General features: G+C 34.2%; 2 protein-coding genes across 3 annotated transcripts in view; one reads left to right on the forward strand and one right to left on the reverse strand.

Annotated features, from left to right (window-relative positions):
- Syn (synapsin) overlaps positions 1-4,245 on the reverse strand; it is a gene marked incomplete at its 5' end in the record, with an annotated part of 44,302 nt that extends 40,057 nt beyond the window's left edge. Inside the window, 5 exons of the mRNA XM_072904377.1 lie at positions 134-238; positions 503-638; positions 978-1,231; positions 1,612-1,939; positions 4,070-4,245. Of these exons, the coding sequence (XP_072760478.1) occupies positions 134-238; positions 503-638; positions 978-1,231; positions 1,612-1,939; positions 4,070-4,245 (999 nt within the window). The remainder of the gene's footprint in view (positions 1-133; positions 239-502; positions 639-977; positions 1,232-1,611; positions 1,940-4,069) is intronic.
- An 8,089-nt stretch (positions 4,246-12,334) lies between these two features.
- Positions 12,335-22,813, forward strand: part of LOC140672202 (uncharacterized) — a 28,232-nt gene continuing 17,753 nt past the window's right edge. Inside the window, exon 1 of one of the 2 annotated variants that reach the window (XM_072904118.1) lies at positions 12,335-12,791. In XM_072904118.1, the coding sequence (XP_072760219.1) occupies positions 12,726-12,791 (66 nt within the window). In that variant the 5' untranslated portion in view covers positions 12,335-12,725. The remainder of the gene's footprint in view (positions 12,792-22,813) is intronic. The other variant, XM_072904117.1, reaches the window with a different exon arrangement.

Genomic DNA, 22,813 nt, shown 5'->3' on the forward strand with positions numbered 1-22,813 from the left:
TATTGTCATTTTAGACGATTTTTTCTCGACGATGTATTCTGTCTGCCGAGTATAATATTTTTCTATACGATGATTGCATTTTGAAAGAAAAAATAATGTGGTGAACAAATATTCATCAATCGATTTTACTCACCATTTCGCGATGATGGGGGTAATAACTCTGTTCGATCAGGGGGAAGTTGTCTTTACCCAAACGACGTTGTAAACCCAGCAGGTGTGCAAATACCCATGGTTTGTCCTATTTCGTAGAACACGTAGCAATTATCGAAAGGTTGATCATACTCCGTATAAAAGGAATGTGTATAATAAAATCGATAGAATATATGTATAGCAGTACGTGTGGGATTTTTCGAACATAGAGAGCATATATTTAAACTTCTATCATTTTTATCATTATCTTCAAATAATCTCTGTATTCCAAATATAGAATTAACTTAGCACTTTTTTTATGCAAAATTAGAAATAGATGAACTCTAATATGATAATAAAAATAGATACTTACCTGGAAGTTGTAAATTGCTGTAAGATTATTAACACTGGGTACACCGCCGTACATCAGACCAAGAAGGAGATTTTTATAATCTTCTCCAGCATCCCGCAGATTTTGTCGTATCAATACGAAATCAGGCTTGAAGGATCTAACGACAAACATCAATAATTTATATTTTCTCTGCTTTCGATAATAGTGATACCTTGAACAAAAGTATTTATATTTTTTTATTTCGATTATGCGCGTTATTATATTATTATTTATCATTTTATTTGAGGAAGATGTGTTATCAATGTTAATTTTATAAATTTTAAAACTATGTTTAATATATATATTTCTCAATATTTATTTTAGTAAATTTTAAAATGTAGATTTTTTAATTCAAAATTATATTAAACGATTCAAATTATGCAGTTGGTTAATGCTAAGAAATGTTGAAATGTAAAAATGTATTTTTCTGTTTCTCTTATCTGTATCTTTGTCTTACCGAATGACTTTGGTCCCGTTACGATAGACAGCCATGGACACAACGGTGCCTGCCTCGCTGGCTGTAAGGGACAGTTCGCGAAATTCCGCCTGCTCCACACGAATCTCATAATCGCCGTGCAATCTACGACCCCGGAAATATTTGCTCCAGTCGGTGTTCTGGTCGTCGATCACCAGTAGAGTGAAGCATCGGTCTTTGCTGTATGACGGGCCTCTGGTCGCGCCAGATACCGCCGCTCCCAAAATAGAAGCACCCTACACGTCATTTTAACTGTCAAACACTGCAACACTCTGCTTTCATAACCGTGTAATATAGTGACTGACTAAACGCGGAAGATATCGTGAATATATTAAATTACTGACATGAGCAAAATATATCAGCATATATTTTGAGAACCAAAAGTTTCGATATTTATCTCTAAGACAACTCTTTGAATTTTTGGAATTAAATCACAAAAGATAGCGCGATATTTTAGAGTGCCATCATTGATGTAATCGGAATAATATTATCTCTGTTTTTTGATCGTAGTTATAATAATGTTAAGTGATAGAATTATCGCTTCTCGTTGTATTAATCAATTTCTGACAAGGTAGAAAGTGTTAGGTAATAAAAGCAGAGGCTAAAATTAACTTGCCTGGTCGCGAGCGGCGCCGGTTAAGCTCTGCACTCGTTGGAGCAAACTCTCCCGTGTCTTCGCCGGCGAGGACGGCGCGCTGGTGGTTCGCGAGCCGGGTCTCAGGTTAAGGCTGAGATCACCACCGATGGGCTGCGGCGGTCCTTGAGGTGGCGCGCCCGGGATGGGCGGCTGGGACGGCGGCGGAATCGGGCCCGGTTGGGACTGCAGGGGTCGGTCCGGCACCGCTTGATACGGCTGAGACGCGTCCTGCCGGCCCACGGAGGCCAGCCCAGGATCCGCGTTTGGCTCATCGTCGAGCTCCGAGCTTAGATCTCCTGACGAAAACCTGGAAGACAAGCTATGGTGGTCGTCGTGATAGTGACAATCGGTCGGCAAGGCCGCGCGTTCGCACTGTCGTGTTTCACTGCGCTAAATGCACATCGATCACAGCCATTTGATGCTGATGGGATGAGAAGTGTGGAGATGACATCGACGATGAGACTGGCAGTCGCTAATCGGTCGGCGTTACATGCTTAGCAGAGATGTCTATTTCTAACAATAAGTAAACAATCACCGCGCTCGAAGCGTAAGATATAATGTAAATAACATATTCGTCTATAACGTTTTCATCTATAAAAGGACTTTTTTCTCTATGATAAGAGATTCATTTCGTATAGAATAAAAACGATCACCGAGGCGCGAACGATGCAAGGTAACCATACGAAACGGCGTCGCTGCGCATTTACGTCATCATCGACTCACATTGCCAAGCGTCCGTGTGATTTCTCGTCGTAAATAAAAGCAGGAAAGATGAAAGACACGATATCGCTGATGCGGGGAGAGATAGCAGCTTTATGCTAACGTTGCCGAGTGTAAAGCAACATTAGCGCGATGACTTGATATCGTAGCGTGCGTCCAGGTTGCACTGTATTCGGGGCAATGCTGGAAGCAGTATTTTTAACGAGCCACATGCATACATTCAAACTTGTCGAAAACACGAAAGGTTTGATTTATTAATAACAATATTAAAATATTTGTATGTTTAAATAACATAAATGTTTTCGTCGCTTTACTTTCAAAAGATAGAAATTCTTTAAAAACAATGGTATAATTTTTTCTAATGGTAAAATATCTCTCTCACTTTCCTCCTAATCGATTAACAATACGTGGCAAAAATATCACAGAGTATTCAGAAATCTCAATGTTTCTTACATTAAAAAATTTTTTTCATTAATTGGTATAGATTTTTTCTAATTTATGTTGTATAGTTTTAATTTTAAATTTTCTTTTTTTCTTAAATATGTATGCTGAATGAGAATATTAGATAATCGATGAACAGAAAATAAAGATGGGACAGAAAGTGACGCAGAATTATTTCGAAAGTACACGTAAAATTTCCAGAGAATATAGAGATTATTCTCGAATTAGAGGAACAGAACTTGAGTTTACCTAAAATAACAACATTATTCTTGAACTTTATTTCAATTTCAAACTCTCGCATTTCACTTTACATTATCAATTATCACTTTGCATTCGTTGGACCGAAAACCCTCGTTTTAATGACTGTGCCCATTCTCAACACCATATGTGTAACTTCATAACATGTGTTGTTGACGCAGCGCTTGCTTAACGGCCGACTCAGGTAAACGCTTATGTCCAGCTACATGCTTGGATAGAGGAATCTATTTTTCCATCACAGACGCATTATGGGAGCCGATCAGAATTCATAGAACAATGAGATACCGCGCACAACGTTTTAACATTTAATCATTATTATACATACGTTGATACGCGTAAATAACTTGATATAAGAGCTATTGATAAAAAGCTTCAGCCATTTCACCGATATATGTGATATATGAGCTTTCAAATATACCTTTCAACAATGTGTTCGTATTCACGTACTCTCGAGCGAAATAGAACGGGCGTTTACAATCAAAATGTTTTCATACCAGATTTTAATTACACGAATTTCTACATTTTACTCGATAACAGTATATGAACGTTAACTGTAATTATATTAAAACCTTATTTTAAGGTACAGATAATATTAAAATGAAAATATAAAACACTATTCGCATATCTACAAATTATCTCTTTTATATTTATACACATAATATAACAAAGACCGAATAAGAATAAATTGTTTATTTCATTCCCTAATTTTTTCGTAGATTTATATAAAGCTTTAAATTTATTACATATGCGTAAGAAATTTTTCATACGAAAAAATCGACGAAAATTTAAATAATATAATCGCACGATTTCGGATTGTAGATTCAGGCTGACACTATTAAATTTTTCTAACGTTATATATACGTATGCATCGATAAGTTTACGTAAGGATGATTTCAACCCTTGAGATACATCAAAGGGTACTATAAATTAAAAAGCCTCGGTATTCTTTATCGGCTGAAATTTAAATGCCAGTCCTGAACCGGATCCGACGTGACGGCGGTACTTTTGAGCGACTTACCTCCGTTTCAGGTAGTTGACATTGGAGGTGAAGGACTGACGAAAACTGGAGAATGAAATGTTGCCGGGTGATGGAGCTGTACCACAGTACTTGGCGCAACCGCCGCGGCCGGTAATCTTGATGGTTACACCGGTCTCGCTGCTGCGATGAAACGGCTCACGGTTTCGTCGCTCAAACCGTTAGTTGCGATTTGTACGATAAATCGCTCTGGTTCTCTTTGCTGTCACGACGGTCTTGTGCTAAGATGATACAATGTCGCGAGGCGCGAAATAGGTCGTTCGTTTGTAGGTCAATGGATCGTGTCGATGGATCCTAGATCGATCGATGGGCGACTTTCTGCTTGATGCCTCGTGGGATAAACTTCAACGTAAGGTAACCCGAAAGGAAAGGATGAAATAAGAGGAGGTGAGGAAGAAGAAAATAAACAATCCAAGTTGAAATCTGCAACAGGTAAAAAGAAGAATTGAATTTGACAGTCGACTTTTCGCATTGTGATTTCAGAATTTTTATTAAATCAAAGATTACAAAAATATTCGAATTTATATTATTCTGATGCACATTCTGCAGAATTAAAACATGATTTTATTCTGATATAAAATATTTACGCATACAGAAAATGTTTCACTGTTTGTATTAACCTTGTGATATTTAAACACGAAGAATAAATATAATTGTATATAAATATAAATAAATAAATATAATTATATATAAAATTCTGCAGTATTACATATAATTTAATATCTGCAAAATTAAAATTAATAAAACTGCTTTTACAGTGATATTTCATTATTCAATGCATATCGATTAAGTATCTTTTTTTATTTTATTTTATATCTAAATTTGACTTATTTAATTTATTCGAATATTCAATTCTACACAACCGAATATTTAAAGTACAGGAAATACGCGTCTTGCGTTCAGATTCTTTACAGCTACTACAAAAAGCTGTTTCTTTTCGATTCGAGTGGTTTAAATGAAACGACACATTCGTTCGTGTCGCGAACATATTTCTATAGCGAGAAACATATTCTCGTAATTGGGTTCTCTAGTGTATCGAGAACGGTAAAATAATATCATAAAACTGACTCGTGTTTCTCTTACTTTTTTTACGTCATGCTTCGTGCAGACCTGTGTGATATTATTACAGTAATAAAAAACGCATCAAAAAACTCGATAAGGATTTAGTTCTTTAATGAATAATTCAGACTAATAGTCGCGCAGAAATATGCAAGAAACTCCAATAACAATTTATGAGATTAACATAAAAATAAAAGGACACCTTTCAAACAATATCCAGATATGCAATTTAAATAATGACTCTGTTTTTAAATTTATAAAAAATCTAATAGCTATATATTTCTGTTCTCTCTCTCTCTCTCTCTCTCTCTCTCTCTCTCTCTCTCTCTCTCTCTCTCTCTCCTGTTTTCCCTCTTTTAAGCTTATTGCTAGCAATGAAGAGCGTTTCGAAATCACGTATTATGCATCAGGGGAGAAAAATTATGGATGTAACCGGTGTGACCAACGACTCGTAACATAACGCTCATGAAAATCGATACTCGGAGCGCGATTTTACTTTGGAATTTCTGAAATGCTTCACGACATCGTGCAAGTAAACCGGCATTTACGTATTCCTGAAACATACGCGCGGCACGAGAATGTTACTTCTATGGCTTGCCCGTTGATCGTATCATACCGGGTAGAATGTACCTTCCTTGAAGAGCTCGCGGGATAATTCTATGCTCGCGCGGCGGGAAAAGAAGCGTCGAGGAAGCAATGATACGTTTGGACCGTTTATATTTGTTTCTTTCAGAATTCTTCGATAATAGCGACGTCCATGATTCGCGGAAATGGTGAACTTTGCATGTAGTAATCTTTAGTATTCAATTTTCTTGGGCAATAGCCCGAAAAGGGGAACCTCGCGATTTCATTTAACTATTTAAATAAAGATAAGAACGATAGGATTTTTCAAAATAAATAAATACTGCACGTCAATTAAAAAGAAGTGGCTACTTTTTGCATTTTAAAACATTTATTATTATATAATAACGAAATTGAAAAAAATTATATCAAGTGTCAAATGAACATGTAATATGTGGCATATAACATTTTTAAATTAATTTTTTTAATTAAACTTGTTTTAATTAGATTAAAAAATATTTTAGAAAAAAATATATGAGAAATAATGAAAAAATTGTCATAGAAATTGCAGTCGAATGAATATTTGAATTTGGAGAAAGGTATATTTCCGTATTTTCTTTCATTGTAAGAATGTGTTCTTTATTTTAGTCTTATTGTCTGCTTCGTAATATTACAGTGATTTCGGTTGCTTTTCAAGAGATTTAAATCACGCGAAGATATAACAGGAAATTATACGACGAAGAACTGCATGAACTAAAATAAATTAATCTGTACTCTTATACTTGATATCAAACTTGATACATATATGAAATTTCTCAGCTTGATGCAATATAAACCCCATGAATACAGCAATTATCTATTAGACTGCAAAATGGTAAACGGGTTATATATACAGCTATTACGAGTTTGATGAATTATTATGTCAACGTAGTTCATCAAGCATTTTACATTCACAATATTGTTGCAAGCATCGCATGGCTTTAATAACAATGTAATTAGGATCGAGACCTTATGTAATAATAAATGAAAAGTTATTTGACAATAAAATTGTATAAAGTCAAATGTATGAAAAAATTAAATGTTTATTATACTATGTTATATTAAAACTTTTAAAACATTTAGTTAAAGTTAAAAATAATCAATTTAATGATTAATTCATGTTTTACTTTAATAATGCTGGATGAAAATTGAAGTGAAGAGTATTTCGTGAACTAATGACTCTTCTAATGTTCTGGATCATGATTAAATATTTAATTAATATTAATAAGTAGGTCGCACAACATAGCTAGTATATTATATTTTTTAATACAGTTTAAGCAGTTGGCTTGTACGCAAATAATGATACTTCAATTTCCCATTTTGACATTTATATTTCTACTATTTAAATTATAGGTAGTGGAAATAGAAAATCTAGAAATCAATATACCCGGCACTAAAGTTTAGCCGGGCGAATGTTAAAATTTAACGAGAAATTTATCGAATACGAACACCTAGAGCAACTCTTTAGTATGAATGTAATTATATTTTATAGCAATATATTTTCTGATTATAAACTATATTACAAAAAAATATTAAGTAAGAGTTTGTCACATGTCAATAATAGCACAATTAATATGAATGTAATTGTACATAAGAGAAATTGTTAACGTTTTAATTATCTCGATATACATGTAAAATTGATTTCAATGCAAATATTTCGCGCATCATGTGCTACAAATTGCATATAACATATTCTCATAATTCAAATTGCAACGGAATGTAAGAGAATATTGTACCAGTAAATTCATGTAATTGCGGAGATTATATCTCTCCTAAAAGATCGTTTTATGCTGCGTTTTATCTGTTTTAATCTCTACATTTAAATCATTTTCAAACTGTTATACGAAACGTAATAAAATTCTTGTATGCTTCTCGATATCTATTAAACATTAAAATGTGATAAATGTTACAAGAAACTGAACAGTCATGAAAAGACAAATCTATACATATTAAAAATATCTCAACAGTATCAAAGTGTACTATCTGTGCAGCCATTATCGAATTTTTATTTAAGTACTTGTCGCGACAATGATTAAACAGTATTGATCTTGTTAAGAAATAAATGAAAGAAATGAAAGGGACAAATTTTTTATTAACTGCGTTATTATGATGTTTATTAACTTTTTGAACTGCACTTTTATTATGATGTTTCATAGACGTATTCTGGGAAAGACAAGTTGTTGCATACAAGATTAATGATTAAATCTATCAATGTCAATTAATTTTAATTTTACAATTAGCCAATGTCAATTAACAATTAATTAATGTTATTTAAATTTTAATCTTACAATTATCAAGTGATTCCTTGCCTTTTACTAAAATTAAAACATATTTGTAGGCGTATTCGTAGGCGATTTCTTTCCTCGATTTTAAATATTATTACCTTAGAGAATTATTACAAAGATAAATTTATATATGCCGATAAAACTAATTATAAAAGAATATACTATTCCGGATGGCTTGTCGCAAAAAAAAAAAAAAAATATTTCTCGACGTTTACATTGATTGTTAAGATCCCTCTTGACAATCATAACTAGAACTTTCTAAAAAAAAGCGGCTTTTATTAACGTCATAACAAGAGAAAAAATGGAGAGGATATCAGCTTGAATATAATAAAAATTCAATTGGTTAAAAAATCAATGAAAGTGTTGCTTCGTAAAACGTTTTATCAAACGCCATTTCCTTTTCCCTTTTAAAACTTATATACATAAAAAAGGATCATCCTCTCTGTTCTTCAATTATCGTTCCATTTTTCGCTTCCCGGCTATCCCGACTATTTATGACTGAACATCGATTGTACCCCGTCCAACCAAGACCGGAATCTTGCGCAATGGACGTAAATCCATAAACTGCACTTGCGTACGAAAATATACACCCTCATTCAACTAGACAATAATCCCGTTTATCATTAAACGTCCACGTTCGTCTCGATGGCTTTGCCATCAATGCGAACGACAGTATCTTACCTCAATGATCCCGTTCGCGAAGACGTTAAAATTTCAGCTTTTGTTCGATAAGTAGCTGAACACTCAGTCGCGCCGATTCAACGATCAGAAATTCGCGAATGTTGCTCCAACGACGTTATCCGCGCGGCTTATCGATAACACTATCGAGCGACTATCAAGAGCTGCGGTGAAACTACCCCGAGAGAGGCATCGAAACTACCCCTGCTTGACGAAGACTAAACGTCACGTGAAGGTGATGCGCGCCACCAGCCTGTCACTTGGCGTACTCCGCGAGACCGAACCGGCGAGGTGATTCTAAAGACGAAGTTAAAAGCGCAATTTTTAAGCGGTATCGTCGTTTCCTCGAAGACGACGCGATCGACGCGTTTTCGCGCAGTCGAAAACCCGAGCCGGCGACGAGAAAACGTGTGTGTCTCAGTCAAACTTTCGGGCACTCTTACCTGTGTCGCGTGCGTGTACTACCCACTAGTTTGCCGATGAAGCAGTGAGGCTCGGCGGAGAATCGCGAGGGTGTCGCCCGGAGGGTCACTCTGGTCGATACGTCGGCGCCTGCGCAACCCCTTATCATTCACCGACCCCCTGCGCTCTTCCGGCGCTTGTAGGGCTCGCTCGCGCACCCCATCGTGACGCGTCCGTCTTCGCGCGAGAAGAAGATAGAGGGAGAGGGGAAAGTTGAAACAAAAAATAAGGAAGCGGCTCTCACCTGTCTGTTGGTATTTGTGTAAGATTGTTCGGTGCATGTCAAACACGGTTTGCCTACTTGCCGACAGGAGATGAAACTTAGCTTACTTTCGCACCCTTCGCACCCGACAAGTGCAATGTCCTCTTTATTTAAGAGCACCGGCATCTCGTGAAAGAGGAGAGGGTTGACTTCGTGGCGAGGATTATCTTCCGAAAGCGCGCGTGGAAAAATCGATCAGCTACCAATGACTTTTCGAAGGAAGATCACATTCATAAAATACGTGAGTGAGCATAGTCGACGTTATTAGAAACCAAGTTCGACATCTTTTATGATATTCCATTCACACGCCGTTACATGAAGTTGAGAAATTTAGCAATAGTAAATTCCTCACGGTATTGACGTATTTGCCCAAGTTGAAAAGTTAGTCTTGGAAAAATCAGTATAAGGGAAAAGCTAAACTTGTCTTATTAAAAAGAAAAGTTTTTTTAAAAATATATCTTATTTCAGACGTGAGGAAAAAGTTTGGGAGAAATGTGATTTGCGAGTATTCTTTAGAATTATGTATGTCAGATAGCACACATTGTTTTACAGTTCATTATTTATCAGATTACTTCAGCCGACATTATATTAAATATAAGATTATATTCGTATATTTTATACGAAAAGATCCATCAATAATACAAGGAATTATATTTGGCAGTAAAGAATGGATGTCAAGGCGAATGGATATCAAGAATATAAAATTTTTATAAATATTTTATAAGATTTCTACACAGGTAAGAAAGAGAATTCTACAGCATGCTCGCATTCTTTGCATTCAAAGAATCGTAGCTAATGCGCCAGTTTGTTTTAAGGAAACTTCAATCAATACGCAACGCATTTCTTCTCGTGTTTCTCTTGACAAATTCACAGACGTAGGTGAAAGAACAGAAAAAGTGTTGACAGATTCCTTGTCTCGCGTTGTATTTAATTCACTCTCAAACAAAGAATATTGTACATATAAAATATTGTAATATTAAAATAATCGCCTTTCCTTCTTTACTTTATACCAGCACTGATATTATCTACTCGACGGCCAAATACTCGTATGCGATAACATATTAAAAAGATATTAAATTAATTGAAATTTTGATTAAAATGTTAAAAAACAAATATACATAAAATTATTACATTTACGTGTGGCCCACCATATTTTATAAATATAAAAAGGATTTATCTATTTCATTATTTTTTGAATAATAAAACGATCATATGAAACAATATTATAAAACATAACAAATTTATAAACTATTTCTGAAGTCTTGTTTAAAGGCTAAAACAAGATATCTTTATTATTAATGCAAAAGACAATCGATATAATAACTCAAAATTGGAACGATCAATGTTACAATGTCTGTTGATGCTAAATAGAGAAAAGGATTAATATCTTACATGTACATCTTTTTCTAAAAATTTGAAGTGAGAGAGAAACATTGATTATTCTTATTTCCAGTCATGTATATGATTGATCGCACCGGTGTCAGGTTTCAGATGCAACATTTCTCATCACTCTCATCAAGATGTACTGTACATTCGCGAGTGATTACACGCTGCTTCTATTGTCTACTTTGAAGTCTTTGTTCGCTTTATGATATCTTAAGTATTGTCTTGACAATACCTCCTGAAGAGCATCCGTAAAAGTGATACGCATGAAACCGCAAAGTATCTAGATCGAACAGAGTCGTAGTTTATCCCAGATGCCGGCGGACATTTATTTTATAAGAAAAACCGAAGCTTTTAAGCCGAGCTTTAAAACTAATAGACTCAAAGATTCGCACATTTTCTTCAGTCGCAATAGATTAAGCCAATGTTCAGCACATGTGCTCTGCAGCTAATTAAAATCTTTTATCATGATTATTTAAGTAGTTAATTAATTATCATTGTCATTTTTACAATCTCTAGATTTATGGTATCTAAGGCTTACAAAGTCTAATTAATAATACACAATGTCACAAACAAACACGATTAATATCGCCATTTAGCAGTTATAATGCACCAAGTTTAATGCACCAATTTTCATTCAATCACTAAAGTTAAATAACATTGAACATAGTAAGTACTTAGATGGATGACTGTTTGGAAACACTATATATGTTACTGACATTTTCTACTTCAAACTAGTTAGTTGGTACAATTTGCTTTTGCTTCAAGTATGTACTTATTCGTATAAGTACTATGTATAAGTCTATACTTATATATAATTATAATTTTTTATATAATTATTTAAAATTATATTTGCAAAATGATATTCTTATCTATATTATATCATGTGATTAGCAGTTTTCTCATTCGACTATTAAGTCAGGAAATTATTGAATAGTGAAATTAAATTAATATGAAACTATTAATTTAATATTATATTATATTAATTTAATGTTATATTTAATATTATATTGCTAGGAAGATCATGTCTTTATATATTTAAACTCTTATGCATATTTTTAAAAAATTATTTTAAATGTACATTTGATACAGCTGTTATAGACTATAACCAAAGAGGTCGAAATAAATATCTCTTTATTTCTCAATATTTACAACAGAATATTTATACTGCAAGATTAATAAACGAATGCAAGATTGCATGAATTTTTTGAGTAATTTAATGTTTGAATAATAACTATTAGCACTATATCTTTTTTTCCATGTGGTTCCATATTTTATATATCATATATCAGTGTTGTTGGCTGAGAATACTCTAACAGCAGCCTAAAATGCTGCAAAACCAGTACCCTGCTGGCACATCAGAAACCGCGGTTGCCAATCCCTCTTGTTTGATCTGTACCGTCCTCTTGTGATGGCACCGGCAACTAACCAGCGAATAAACAGAATCCAGAGACATGAATGCCCGCATTGCGTATACATAGCGAGTCGAATGAAGAGGGAATGGCTACTACGGCCAACTCTCCATCCCCACCAGAAAGCCGAACATCTGAGCGTCCCTGGAAGTGCTCGGCGGGCGCAGTCATTATTGCGCCAGTCTGACAGTCCGCCAGCGATCTTCCTCGTCGCGGTCGTGTCGATTTTCCCGGATCTTTCCCGAGACTTTGTCGCGGTACCAACGTGTCAGCAAGAACGTGCGTGCAACAGGAGAACGGCCTCGTGGTCACCTCGCGAGCGCGCTTACTATCTCGTCACGGTACCCCGGCGTGTGTACGATGAGACTCTTCTCGGAGAACGAGGAAAATGTGACGTGAGAGACTGACCTTCGGCGGGTCCTTCGGCGAGTGAGACACGTTCTGCGACGCAGTCAGTAACGCGCGGGCGCGGGTCATCCTGCAAAGTGACCGTCGCGATGAGGAGGTTTCTGTCGACGGCAGCGGTATGCTGCTGGCTCTTGGTGGCGCTCGGTGTCAGCCAGGTAAGTACGCGGAACTGTCCTCTTTGAGATTCCCACCTTCGATTCCGCCGTTTCAAACGCGCCAGCGAGCGCGCCGGAAGCAGCGCGTGTTTGCACGCGGATGTGTGTCGTCAAATCACTTCGCGGGAAGTCTGGCAGGAACTGAGATCAGAAAGTAAACTTGTCATAAATATTGAGATTCTGTCGGATAAAATTTTTTTTTAACTACAGAGATTACTTTATATTTTATATCGAAAAAAATTATTTTCAAATCATGCAATATTTAAGATAAATAATGAAATCACATTAAATTGCATTTTTTTATATTACATATATAGTAATAATTCAACATCTAATTTCGTTTTCCGTCTTGGTTTCTCAATTATTATTATCTCAACCGTGAGAAAAGATTTTATAGTTTAGCAGGTGTATTATAATGTAACCACAAAGTTTGATCTGTCGAAGTAATTACTGACATTTAAACATCCGGTTTTCTGAAGTTGGAATATTTTAAATATGAAATGTTTAAAGACCGTTTCAGACTTAAGGTACTTTTCTTTCTTTGCTTTATTTCCTTAGTTTCTTTAACAACACAATTCGATTTTTTTGTTTTAAAATTTTATTTGATTCTGTAAAATATGGCTATAATATATATTTTTTTTATATTTTATATTTAAATTAAAGTTTTGTTAAAATAAATATTTGAAGTTAACGAAAAACCAAAAAGTCATATGTTGATTTGATGGTTTATGATTTGAGAAAAAACCATGTCTTTTAATTAAAAATATGTCTTTTACTATATCTTTTAATATTTTTTTTTATGAAAAATTGTATATTATGTAAATATTCCTAATGAAAAAAGATGAAATAAATCTAGAATATGTATTATATAAAATAGTCCAAGAAAAATTCATTACTTTATCTTTGTAAGGCTACTACTACATCATTCATCTCGTAGTCTAATAAAGGCAATATTAATATAGGATCCAACGAGCGATGAATAAATATCACAAACATAAGTAACAAATGAAAGTTTAATAAATCAATGGGAAGCAATACCCTCGATGCATATGCATTAATTCGAGATAAAGACTGTTTGATTGCGATATATAAAGACGGCCGATACCATCAGCTGATTAAATGCCTAAAGAGAAATTTAAAAAACGACCGTTTAATGATTTGATAAGTTCGTATCATCTTGTTATTTATCTTCCTTTTGTTTGCTCGATTTGCTGATGTGTATAATGTTAAATGCTACGATAGAACGAAGGAGAAAATCATAAATGCATAAATCATTAAATAAAAAATAGCATTCTGCAACGTTATGCCATGCCGACTCAAATTACATGCAACCGCGACTTATCAGCAATGAATATGCAAAATCAATTCGTATTTTTTACGCAGATGCATATATTATTCATAACACTTTGAAGACACATTACTGTGAAGAGGTAAAAATTATATTAGCGCGCTTATATTAAACACAATATTTAAGTACTCCTTTTCATTTAAAATTATTCTTCCGGAATATATACGTAATACACGCTATATTAATACACGCTATATTTATTATTTATTTTTGCCGTAATGCTAGAGAGTAAATGAATAATTAAGATAAATATCCAAATATATTAAAATAGAGAATATTTTGTTCCTTTGTTGATTGTACTTCGTAGAAGGGAGAGAAGAAATATTCGCAACTACTTGCAGACCTCATGTTTTTCGGTGATTCTCATTATATGCAATTCTATTATTAGCAATATCAAGCTTTGTGTTTAAGGGGTTATAGGCGATCATAAATTGTAAAAAATCGATTTTTTCGAAAAATTTTTATCTAAAAGTACAGCTGGAGCTTAGGACTTATTTTATGGGCCTGAAATAGATGACTCTATGTAAGTTGAACAAAAATATTTATTTTAATTTTATTTGCATTTGAAATTTTAAACGCGTTTTTCTCAGAACTGCATTTTTTAAGTCGGTGAGCACGATATCTTAAAAACTATTGCACCGATCTTAATGAAATTTTGCATACTTATTTTAGATATAAAAAGCTAGTGCTTGAACGAAGGATTTTATTTTTCAATGACTACATCTTATTTTACAAGTAAAAAATGGTCGATTTTTTTTTAGCGAAAATCATAACTTTGACTTCAAATTACCGCCATTTTGTAAAAATTTCATTTTTTTTTAAATCCTTCATCCAAGCACTAGCTTTTTATATCTAAAATAAGTATGCACAATTTCGTTAAGATTGGTGCAATAGTTTTTGAGATATCGTGCTCATCGACTTAAAAAATGCAGTTCTGAGAAAAACGCGTTTAAAGTTTCAAATGCAAATACATTTTTTTTTTTCAACTTACATAGAGTCATCTATTTCAGGCCCATAAAGTGAGTCCTCAGCTCCAGCTGTACTTTTAGATAAAAATTTTTCGAAATAATCGATTTTTCACAATTTATGACTGCCTATAACTTCTTAATGTATATATTTACGACAATAGTACTTTCAAATTCAATATATACAGCATTAGAAAGATCATACGTAACTAATTGCTTCTTGCAATCTTTACACAAATATTATGCGACTTGACCATTATGGAAGGTTAATGGTTATACTCTACAGAGTTATTCGTTTTAGTATCTATTCATATTTCCTATTATCTATTATATTTTTTTACTTTCTTTTTTTTTTCGTAGACATTTTCTAGCGAAACATTTTATTTGTCATCAACTCACAAAACGAAAAAAATAATTCACATTACTTTTTTTTCAACTTTTATAAACCAGCAGAATTAAATGCTTCTTGAGATCAAACGATAGTAACACAAACGGATGCAAACAAGTTTCTCGATTTCATCGTCATGCAACAAAAATATCGTGCGACAAGAAAATTAACGATAACGTGAAAGTATTATCGTTCGAAAGCAAAGAAGTCCTTCAGTCGTGAGTTTAATATCGTGCGAAAATTTGTTCAACACACGCGAATCTTTAAAAGTATATATTTTTATTTTAGGATAAACGCATTATCTTTTTTTATTTTCTGTTTTATTGGAATAAATTATGGAAATACCTTGGATTAAAGAAAAGTTATGCAATATAAAGAAATAATTTTTTATATACAAGTTTTTTAAACTCATTACACTTGTATAGTTTTAAAATCATATACATATATTTTCTTACTTTTGCAAGTTTAAAATAAATTATTTTTTTTCAATCCTAACAATTTGTTATATTTTATTAAAAGGTTAACGCTCCGCGTGGCACGTAATTCTTTCGTTCACTCCGAAATGTATCGTGGGACGAAAAGATCTCTGCCTATTACGAGGAGGAATGCACTGAATCCACGAGCACGTATGTAAACGTGTGTGTAAGTGTGTGTGCATACGCACAAGGATGCAACACGTGCGAGGAGAGCGACCGTCGAGCGCAGTTCCAGCTTTATACAGTTAATCAAAAAATCTAATTAACGAGAAGCTGCTCCAGCTCCATGGGCGGTATCCGCATTGTTTATCGCGCATTCCACTGATTATCATTTGTTAACACTAACGTTGCGACCTTTAGTAGATTTTAACCCTCTCCGGACTAGCGCGCAATTATACCACAGAGATTTAATCTCGTTCAAACGGAGATGAAAGAAATGCACACTTTAATGCTATGCGTTTACCGCGCGCGTTTATTTTGCCTGCGCAGTTTGTAGCATATTTTGAGCGAAGCAACAAATTTAATATTCCACCGAGAAATCTGCAAATTAAACTCACAAGAAGTTATCTTCTTCGAAGCAAACAAATAATACAGACAAATCTGAGACTGTTAATTGGTCGATTTCACTTCTTGCAGATATATATATTTCGTATATCTTCTACGTGTATACGTACAGTTAATACTTTTAGTTGTTTCTTTTTACTCTGTATTATATGAAGAACAAGTTTCAAAATATTTTTCATAATTTTTTAATTTTAATTAGAAATTTAAATTAACAATTCAAAAAACGCGATAATTTAATTAATTTTATTTTCTTTCTCTGAATATGTACGAATAGTATATTATAAATTAATAGTTGAATTTCTAATCATTAGCAACGTGTGTAATATCCATTATATAGTTTACATTGACAAATAAGAAAAAATCGTGTGTAAGTTCGATGAAAATTTTAATTGCAAAGAATGGATCTCGAGAAATACACTCACGATTTAATTGCGAATACGTGTATACGAGTTTCTGAGCGAATTTTTCGCTCTTTCCGATGTGTCCCTCTAATAGCATCAGGTTCCGATGGTAGGCGGTCTTATTGAGTACACGGCCTTACTACGTATAGCTACTTATGTTGCCGTATTAATATTTATGAGGTACCCTATGGCACTATAGTGCGAGATAATGCGTTCTATATAAAGCGACGCGAGAAAGTGATAAATTCGGATCATTACATAACTGGCCACACACACTTTTGCGTCGACTTATATAAGTCGGATCGCTACGCGTCGTGTCGTGGAGAAAACGAGAGAAATATTCTTCCTCGGCGAGCGAGCGTTCAATGGTGCATTATACTAACTCATTATCTATGCGCGCGTAATCGCTGTCGATTGTAAATCAAGCTGTGGGTAAGAGGAATTTGTGACAAGCTCTAGGTAATTCTTAATTGCATGTAACTAATTGAATAAAAGGATATTATTTTGCATTCAGGGACAATGAAAATCATATAAATCCCAATTCGTTTATTATATGTCTTTCTGTCTTATAATACTTTTAAGATTAATAATGTAAAAATTAATAATACAAAATAATAATTTATTTTATATATATATATATATATATATATACTTATATAATATCTTTAACGATTAATAATATATTTATAAATAATCTTTAAAAGTATTATATAAGATATAGAAAGACATTTTAAGATAGAAGAGTCATACTTTCATTTATAGTATGAGCAAATAAGAACATATTACACACTGATTATCTTTGACAGCTGCATTGCCATTGTTAGCTTTGTGTTGGTAATGGAGCATCTGATCTTTGACATTGTAGAATCGCTACATTGCATTACGATAGCGACTTTAGCTTCTTTCGCGTGAGCGAGATACGACCTAGCGGTTGACGTGCAACGTCGGATGATGTAGTCATAAACGTAACGCTCCTCAATGACAACGTATCGGAACGCGAAAGGTAAAATCAACCTAGATTATTTAATTGATGCTCGTCCTTGTGCATACCTGCGGTTTCGCCATATGATATCTTACAGTGTCCCCGATCGATCGCGCGTAGAGAATTTTTTCCTGCACCTTCTTACGTACAGCACGCGAGCGCGAAAGAGTTTTAAATTAAATTAAATATCCACGCGCAATCTATCTTTAATATTTTACGAGATGATACTAAATCATCGGATGGGACGTGATTATTTTAAGAGAATCCTTCTCCTTATCTTTTTTTTTCCACTCATCTTTTCTCGTCGTTTATTTGTAAATTACTGCTACTCCAGTAGCGAATAAATCGCTATAAATGACGATACTTGTTACTTTCTTCACGAGATTATTCCTCTCGTGGATAATTTTTCTCTGTATATATATAAATGTATATAAAACTTGTACAGAGAAAAATTATCCAAGAGGGATAATCTCGCGAGGAAAGTAACATGCATCGCCATTTATAGCTGCCATTTGAAATACACGAGAACATATGGACTAATAATTTCTCACTTTTCTTTTTTCATTAGCCATTACAAGTTACACAAAATTTCTCTACCATAGAAAAGTTAATACAATTCTAATCAACGTATATATTATTACGAGCAGTCTTAGAAATTGTTCTACAAATACCGATTGACATGTGTTCGAACTTGCATGTGCATTGTGCAGCACAGTACTAAAACTACGTTGAAACAACATTAACGTATCTCGTCCCGCTTTATTTTATCGCGACGTGGAATTTATCATCGGTAGTCCACTCATTAAATCCACGATGGCGATGTGTAAATATGTCCGAGGATGGAAAAGGTACCTTAAGTTACAATCTATTCAACGCGGAACATAATGTCGTAAATCGACGCGAGCCGTAGCTGCAAAACGTAAAGTAAAGTATCTTTATCACAGGCCCAGTCTGTTAAATGTACGGTAAAATACCGTAAAGCTATGATCACAAATAGCGGCTTTCCGCATATTACTCTCGTTTCCATTCGAATCATTTCCCGTATATTAGCGCAGATTATAGTTCATTCTTATGTTTACTTAATGAAAATCTTTACAGCGTAACGAACACGTTTCTTTGACGTGTGAAGTATTAAGTGACGGGGAATTATATATTTATTTTTATTCGCAGCTTGATAAATTATTAATCTGTTTACAAATTTATTCTTACATATAGCCATTAAAATGATTAACAAGCAATCTAATAAATAACTTACAAATACAAAAAACTTTTTTGCATACTTTTCTTTATATGAATTTTATACTTAAACGTGAAATAATATATATAATATAAAAAAAATAAAACCTACGACAGAAGAATTATTACGTAAAATTATTTCGGTAGAAGCACATTTGTAATATATGTTTTGCAATCTCGAAAATTTTCAATACGAGTATATATACGCTTATACGGGCTGAAAACACAGCATCACAGGGTTTGGTCAACTTGAAAAACGATCGGAGAAACACTACGCGTGCCTGTCTTTCGATCGTGCCCATTTTCGGAGAACGAGCAGATAGTCCTGCCTACGCCTTTGCGGGTCCAACCTACGTTCGGCTCACGATAATATGTCTTTTCTTTAAGATTGCGAAAGTGCGAGCGGCTGTGTAATATCTCGGCATGGTCGTGCTCACGCGTCGCGTCACCAGGTATATCGGGAATCGATAGTAAGAGCGCCGTGCCACGAGACAGAAGCGTAAAATATTGTCTTCTCTGATTTTAGTCCCACGTCGATTCCCCCGGAATGAGGGAAGTAAACTTCTCGATTTATTGCTGTAAACACCGATGCAGTACCGATGAAAGCACGCTTATATTAGAGTCGCGTAAAACTTGCGAGTTTAATAATCGAGAAAAGTTTATGAAATTTCTACACAGCATTCATTTTATATTTATTGACATTCGGTTTTAAAACAAGTTTATAATTGCGTAAAATATTGAAAACTTTTTGACATGCAATATGTAAGGGTGTTTTAATATGTTATTTATTCAGGATTTAATAAAGTTTAATTAAATTTGACATATTTTTGGGAAAAAATTGGTTAAAATTCACAAAAAAACATGTGGTTAAAATTTGTGGCAAGCGCGTGTTTTGCGGGAAACCAAGCGATGCATGATGTATAAGTTATGAGATCAGAAAACGGCTGCCTATTCTTGCGGTTCATCAAGCACATTGTATTACGTGATTTATGTACAAAACATCCAACAGTGACGTGAGTGTCTATCTAGAAACGTGAATTGTCTCAACGCATTATGCATTCTCTGTATATGCTAATATCGATTATAATCGGCTGACTAATCGTTTAATTATATTCCAAGATCGAGACCGCACACAACATTCCAGACTTGATAGTCATCTCGATTCCGCTACTTTGATGCAATGCATGCTTTCGGAGAAATTTTTTTTACGATACTTATTTGCTATGTGTTTAATACTTTTTTAATGCATTCTGCGTGAAAGTGAAAATTTTTCTCTAATGACAGCAAAGTGAAAGGATAATTTAATTTCGCGTGGATCATGAGATTAAAAGCGGATTAATCTGTACAAAGATATATGTTTGCAAGATCTAAGATAACATTTAAATATAAGAAATTGTTAACTCTGAAAGTTGTGCAGCAAATAACAACCGGAGCAGAAATAAATTAAATATAAATCAAAGCATTTATTTCCAGAGATTTTCAAAAGTTGTTGCAAAATATTTTCTCACACGTACTGTGCGTGCTTTTCTATCGCTCAATATATCATGTGCGCGGTTTAAAATAATGTTCGATAAAAGTTTATATAAACATTCTGGTGAAACAGAGTGGAATAAAATAACGCTAAAAATTCTCCCCGTAAAAGGAAGATTGATGCGGCTGCTGCTTCTCTCGCGAGATTTCTTCTCTCGCAAGATTTCAGAGTCAACGAGGCGAGGGGCTTCTGGCGAGAGGAAAAAAAAAACGAGGAATGCGACCGTAAAAATGTTGGTCTCGCTCGGCGGACCAACGCGAGTAGCGTTATTCGATTTGCGTTGGAAAAATCCAGAACGTTACTGGGAATCACGCATCGCTTCAGCGATGTTACGAGCTCTGATGTATCAGAGTAAACGGAAACGGCGCTAATGATGACACGCGTACACTACGTGCATAGTAGTATATACGTTCATCATAATGTGCGCGCACAATTGCGTCGCGATTTCACCGCGCTTTCATTACTCTTTTTCACTTATTATCAAGATATTACTTAAACACGTCAACGAAAGCGAGAACGTGTATCAGCGAGATGCAGCGCGCTGCCCGCATCATGTAGAGAGAGGAAAAAAAAAGTATGTCGTTCGCTCTTCTCTTTTTTTTTTTCTCTCACCTGTTCAATATGTAGACCGTGATAAGTGTCCGTACACACGATTGAACGCGCGTAATTAACGCAACTTTATTCAATGCGCTGGATTCGTAGAAACGTGAATATCTAGATTAATTGCAAACGCGACATGAAAACTCGAGGATAGAACATGAAAATTGAGTGAATAGTAAAAGAATCAAAAAGCTGATTGTTCTTAGCAGAATATTTATCAAGTAACTTAATTTATTTAGAATTAATTTATCCGAGAAAAAATAAACTTGTGTAATTGTATATACACATATATAATCGTGCCAAATTCCCAATATAATTATATATAGTCAGATTATGATCTTGTATCGATTTTGTCGCGTTATATGCCATAGTTTCAATATAAAAATGGAGGGAAAAATTTAATATTGCAATGAAACGTTCACGATTTATATATATATATATATATATATATATATATATATATATATATATATATATATATATATAGAGAGAGAGAGAGAGAGAGAGAGAGAGAGAGAGACAGCACATTTATTATAGGTTTGAAACATTAAATTAAGTGTTCAATGGCGATTATCACTAATATGCACTTTGTAACTTTGTATCAATAAATTCTACTTTATTCCGGTATTCATGTAGGCGAACGGGACTGTGGCGTTAAAAATTGTGTGAATAAAAGATCGATCGCGATTAACTCTCCCACGGGGGAAGTGTGTAATTTCGAGAAGAATAGCATTGAATACAGTGATTATGAATGCATGTAGGGCGCGTGAGGTCCATCACACGTGCCGCGCAATTTACGCATTTACGCATGACGGTATCGTCCCAGCAAAAACGGGTCTACTACTGCGTGAACACGCAATTTAAAGTATATACCTGCATGCATCTCTTCGTTCTTCCATGCAGGATAAAGAACTGTTTAGAAAAAGGAACCAACGCAACGTAAATCGTGCGCGTTATCATAATCTCGGTATGCTTATTTCTTTCAGTAGCAAAAAATCTGACATTTTTAAGAAATATTATTTCTACCTTTGTGTATGTGTAACAATAAAAACTTGAAACTTTTTTTTTTACAGAATGTTTGAATAAACCAAATTTTTTAAATCAAATTTTATTGTATATAGTGGATATACACGGGAAGATTCGGTCATTATTATTATATTTTTTGAAAATATAAAATGATTTTTCTTTTTTATAAGTTTACATGCAATACTTTATAACAATTGAAATTTTTAGAATTTTCTTGCAAACGTATGTAATGTATAACATTATTTGTTATAATATCTAACATATTTTATTAAAGATTATTACGTCGCAGGATCTTAATACCGGTTTATTAAATTCTACTTTGCATAATAATATTAAAGTGACATTCTCATAATGTTTATGATGCAGTATTGATAGTAAAAGAGCCGCGATACTATAATCGAAGCGCAGGATTAGCAGAGGGGATCCGAAGGAGGCCTCTGTTCTTGGTCCGCTAACAATTCATAGCTCGCTACGGGAGGGTTAAACACTTGACATCGCATGATCT

The sequence above is a fragment of the Anoplolepis gracilipes genome, chromosome 13 (genome assembly GCF_047496725.1).
Source record: "Anoplolepis gracilipes chromosome 13, ASM4749672v1, whole genome shotgun sequence".
Lineage (NCBI taxonomy): Eukaryota > Metazoa > Arthropoda > Insecta > Hymenoptera > Formicidae > Anoplolepis > Anoplolepis gracilipes.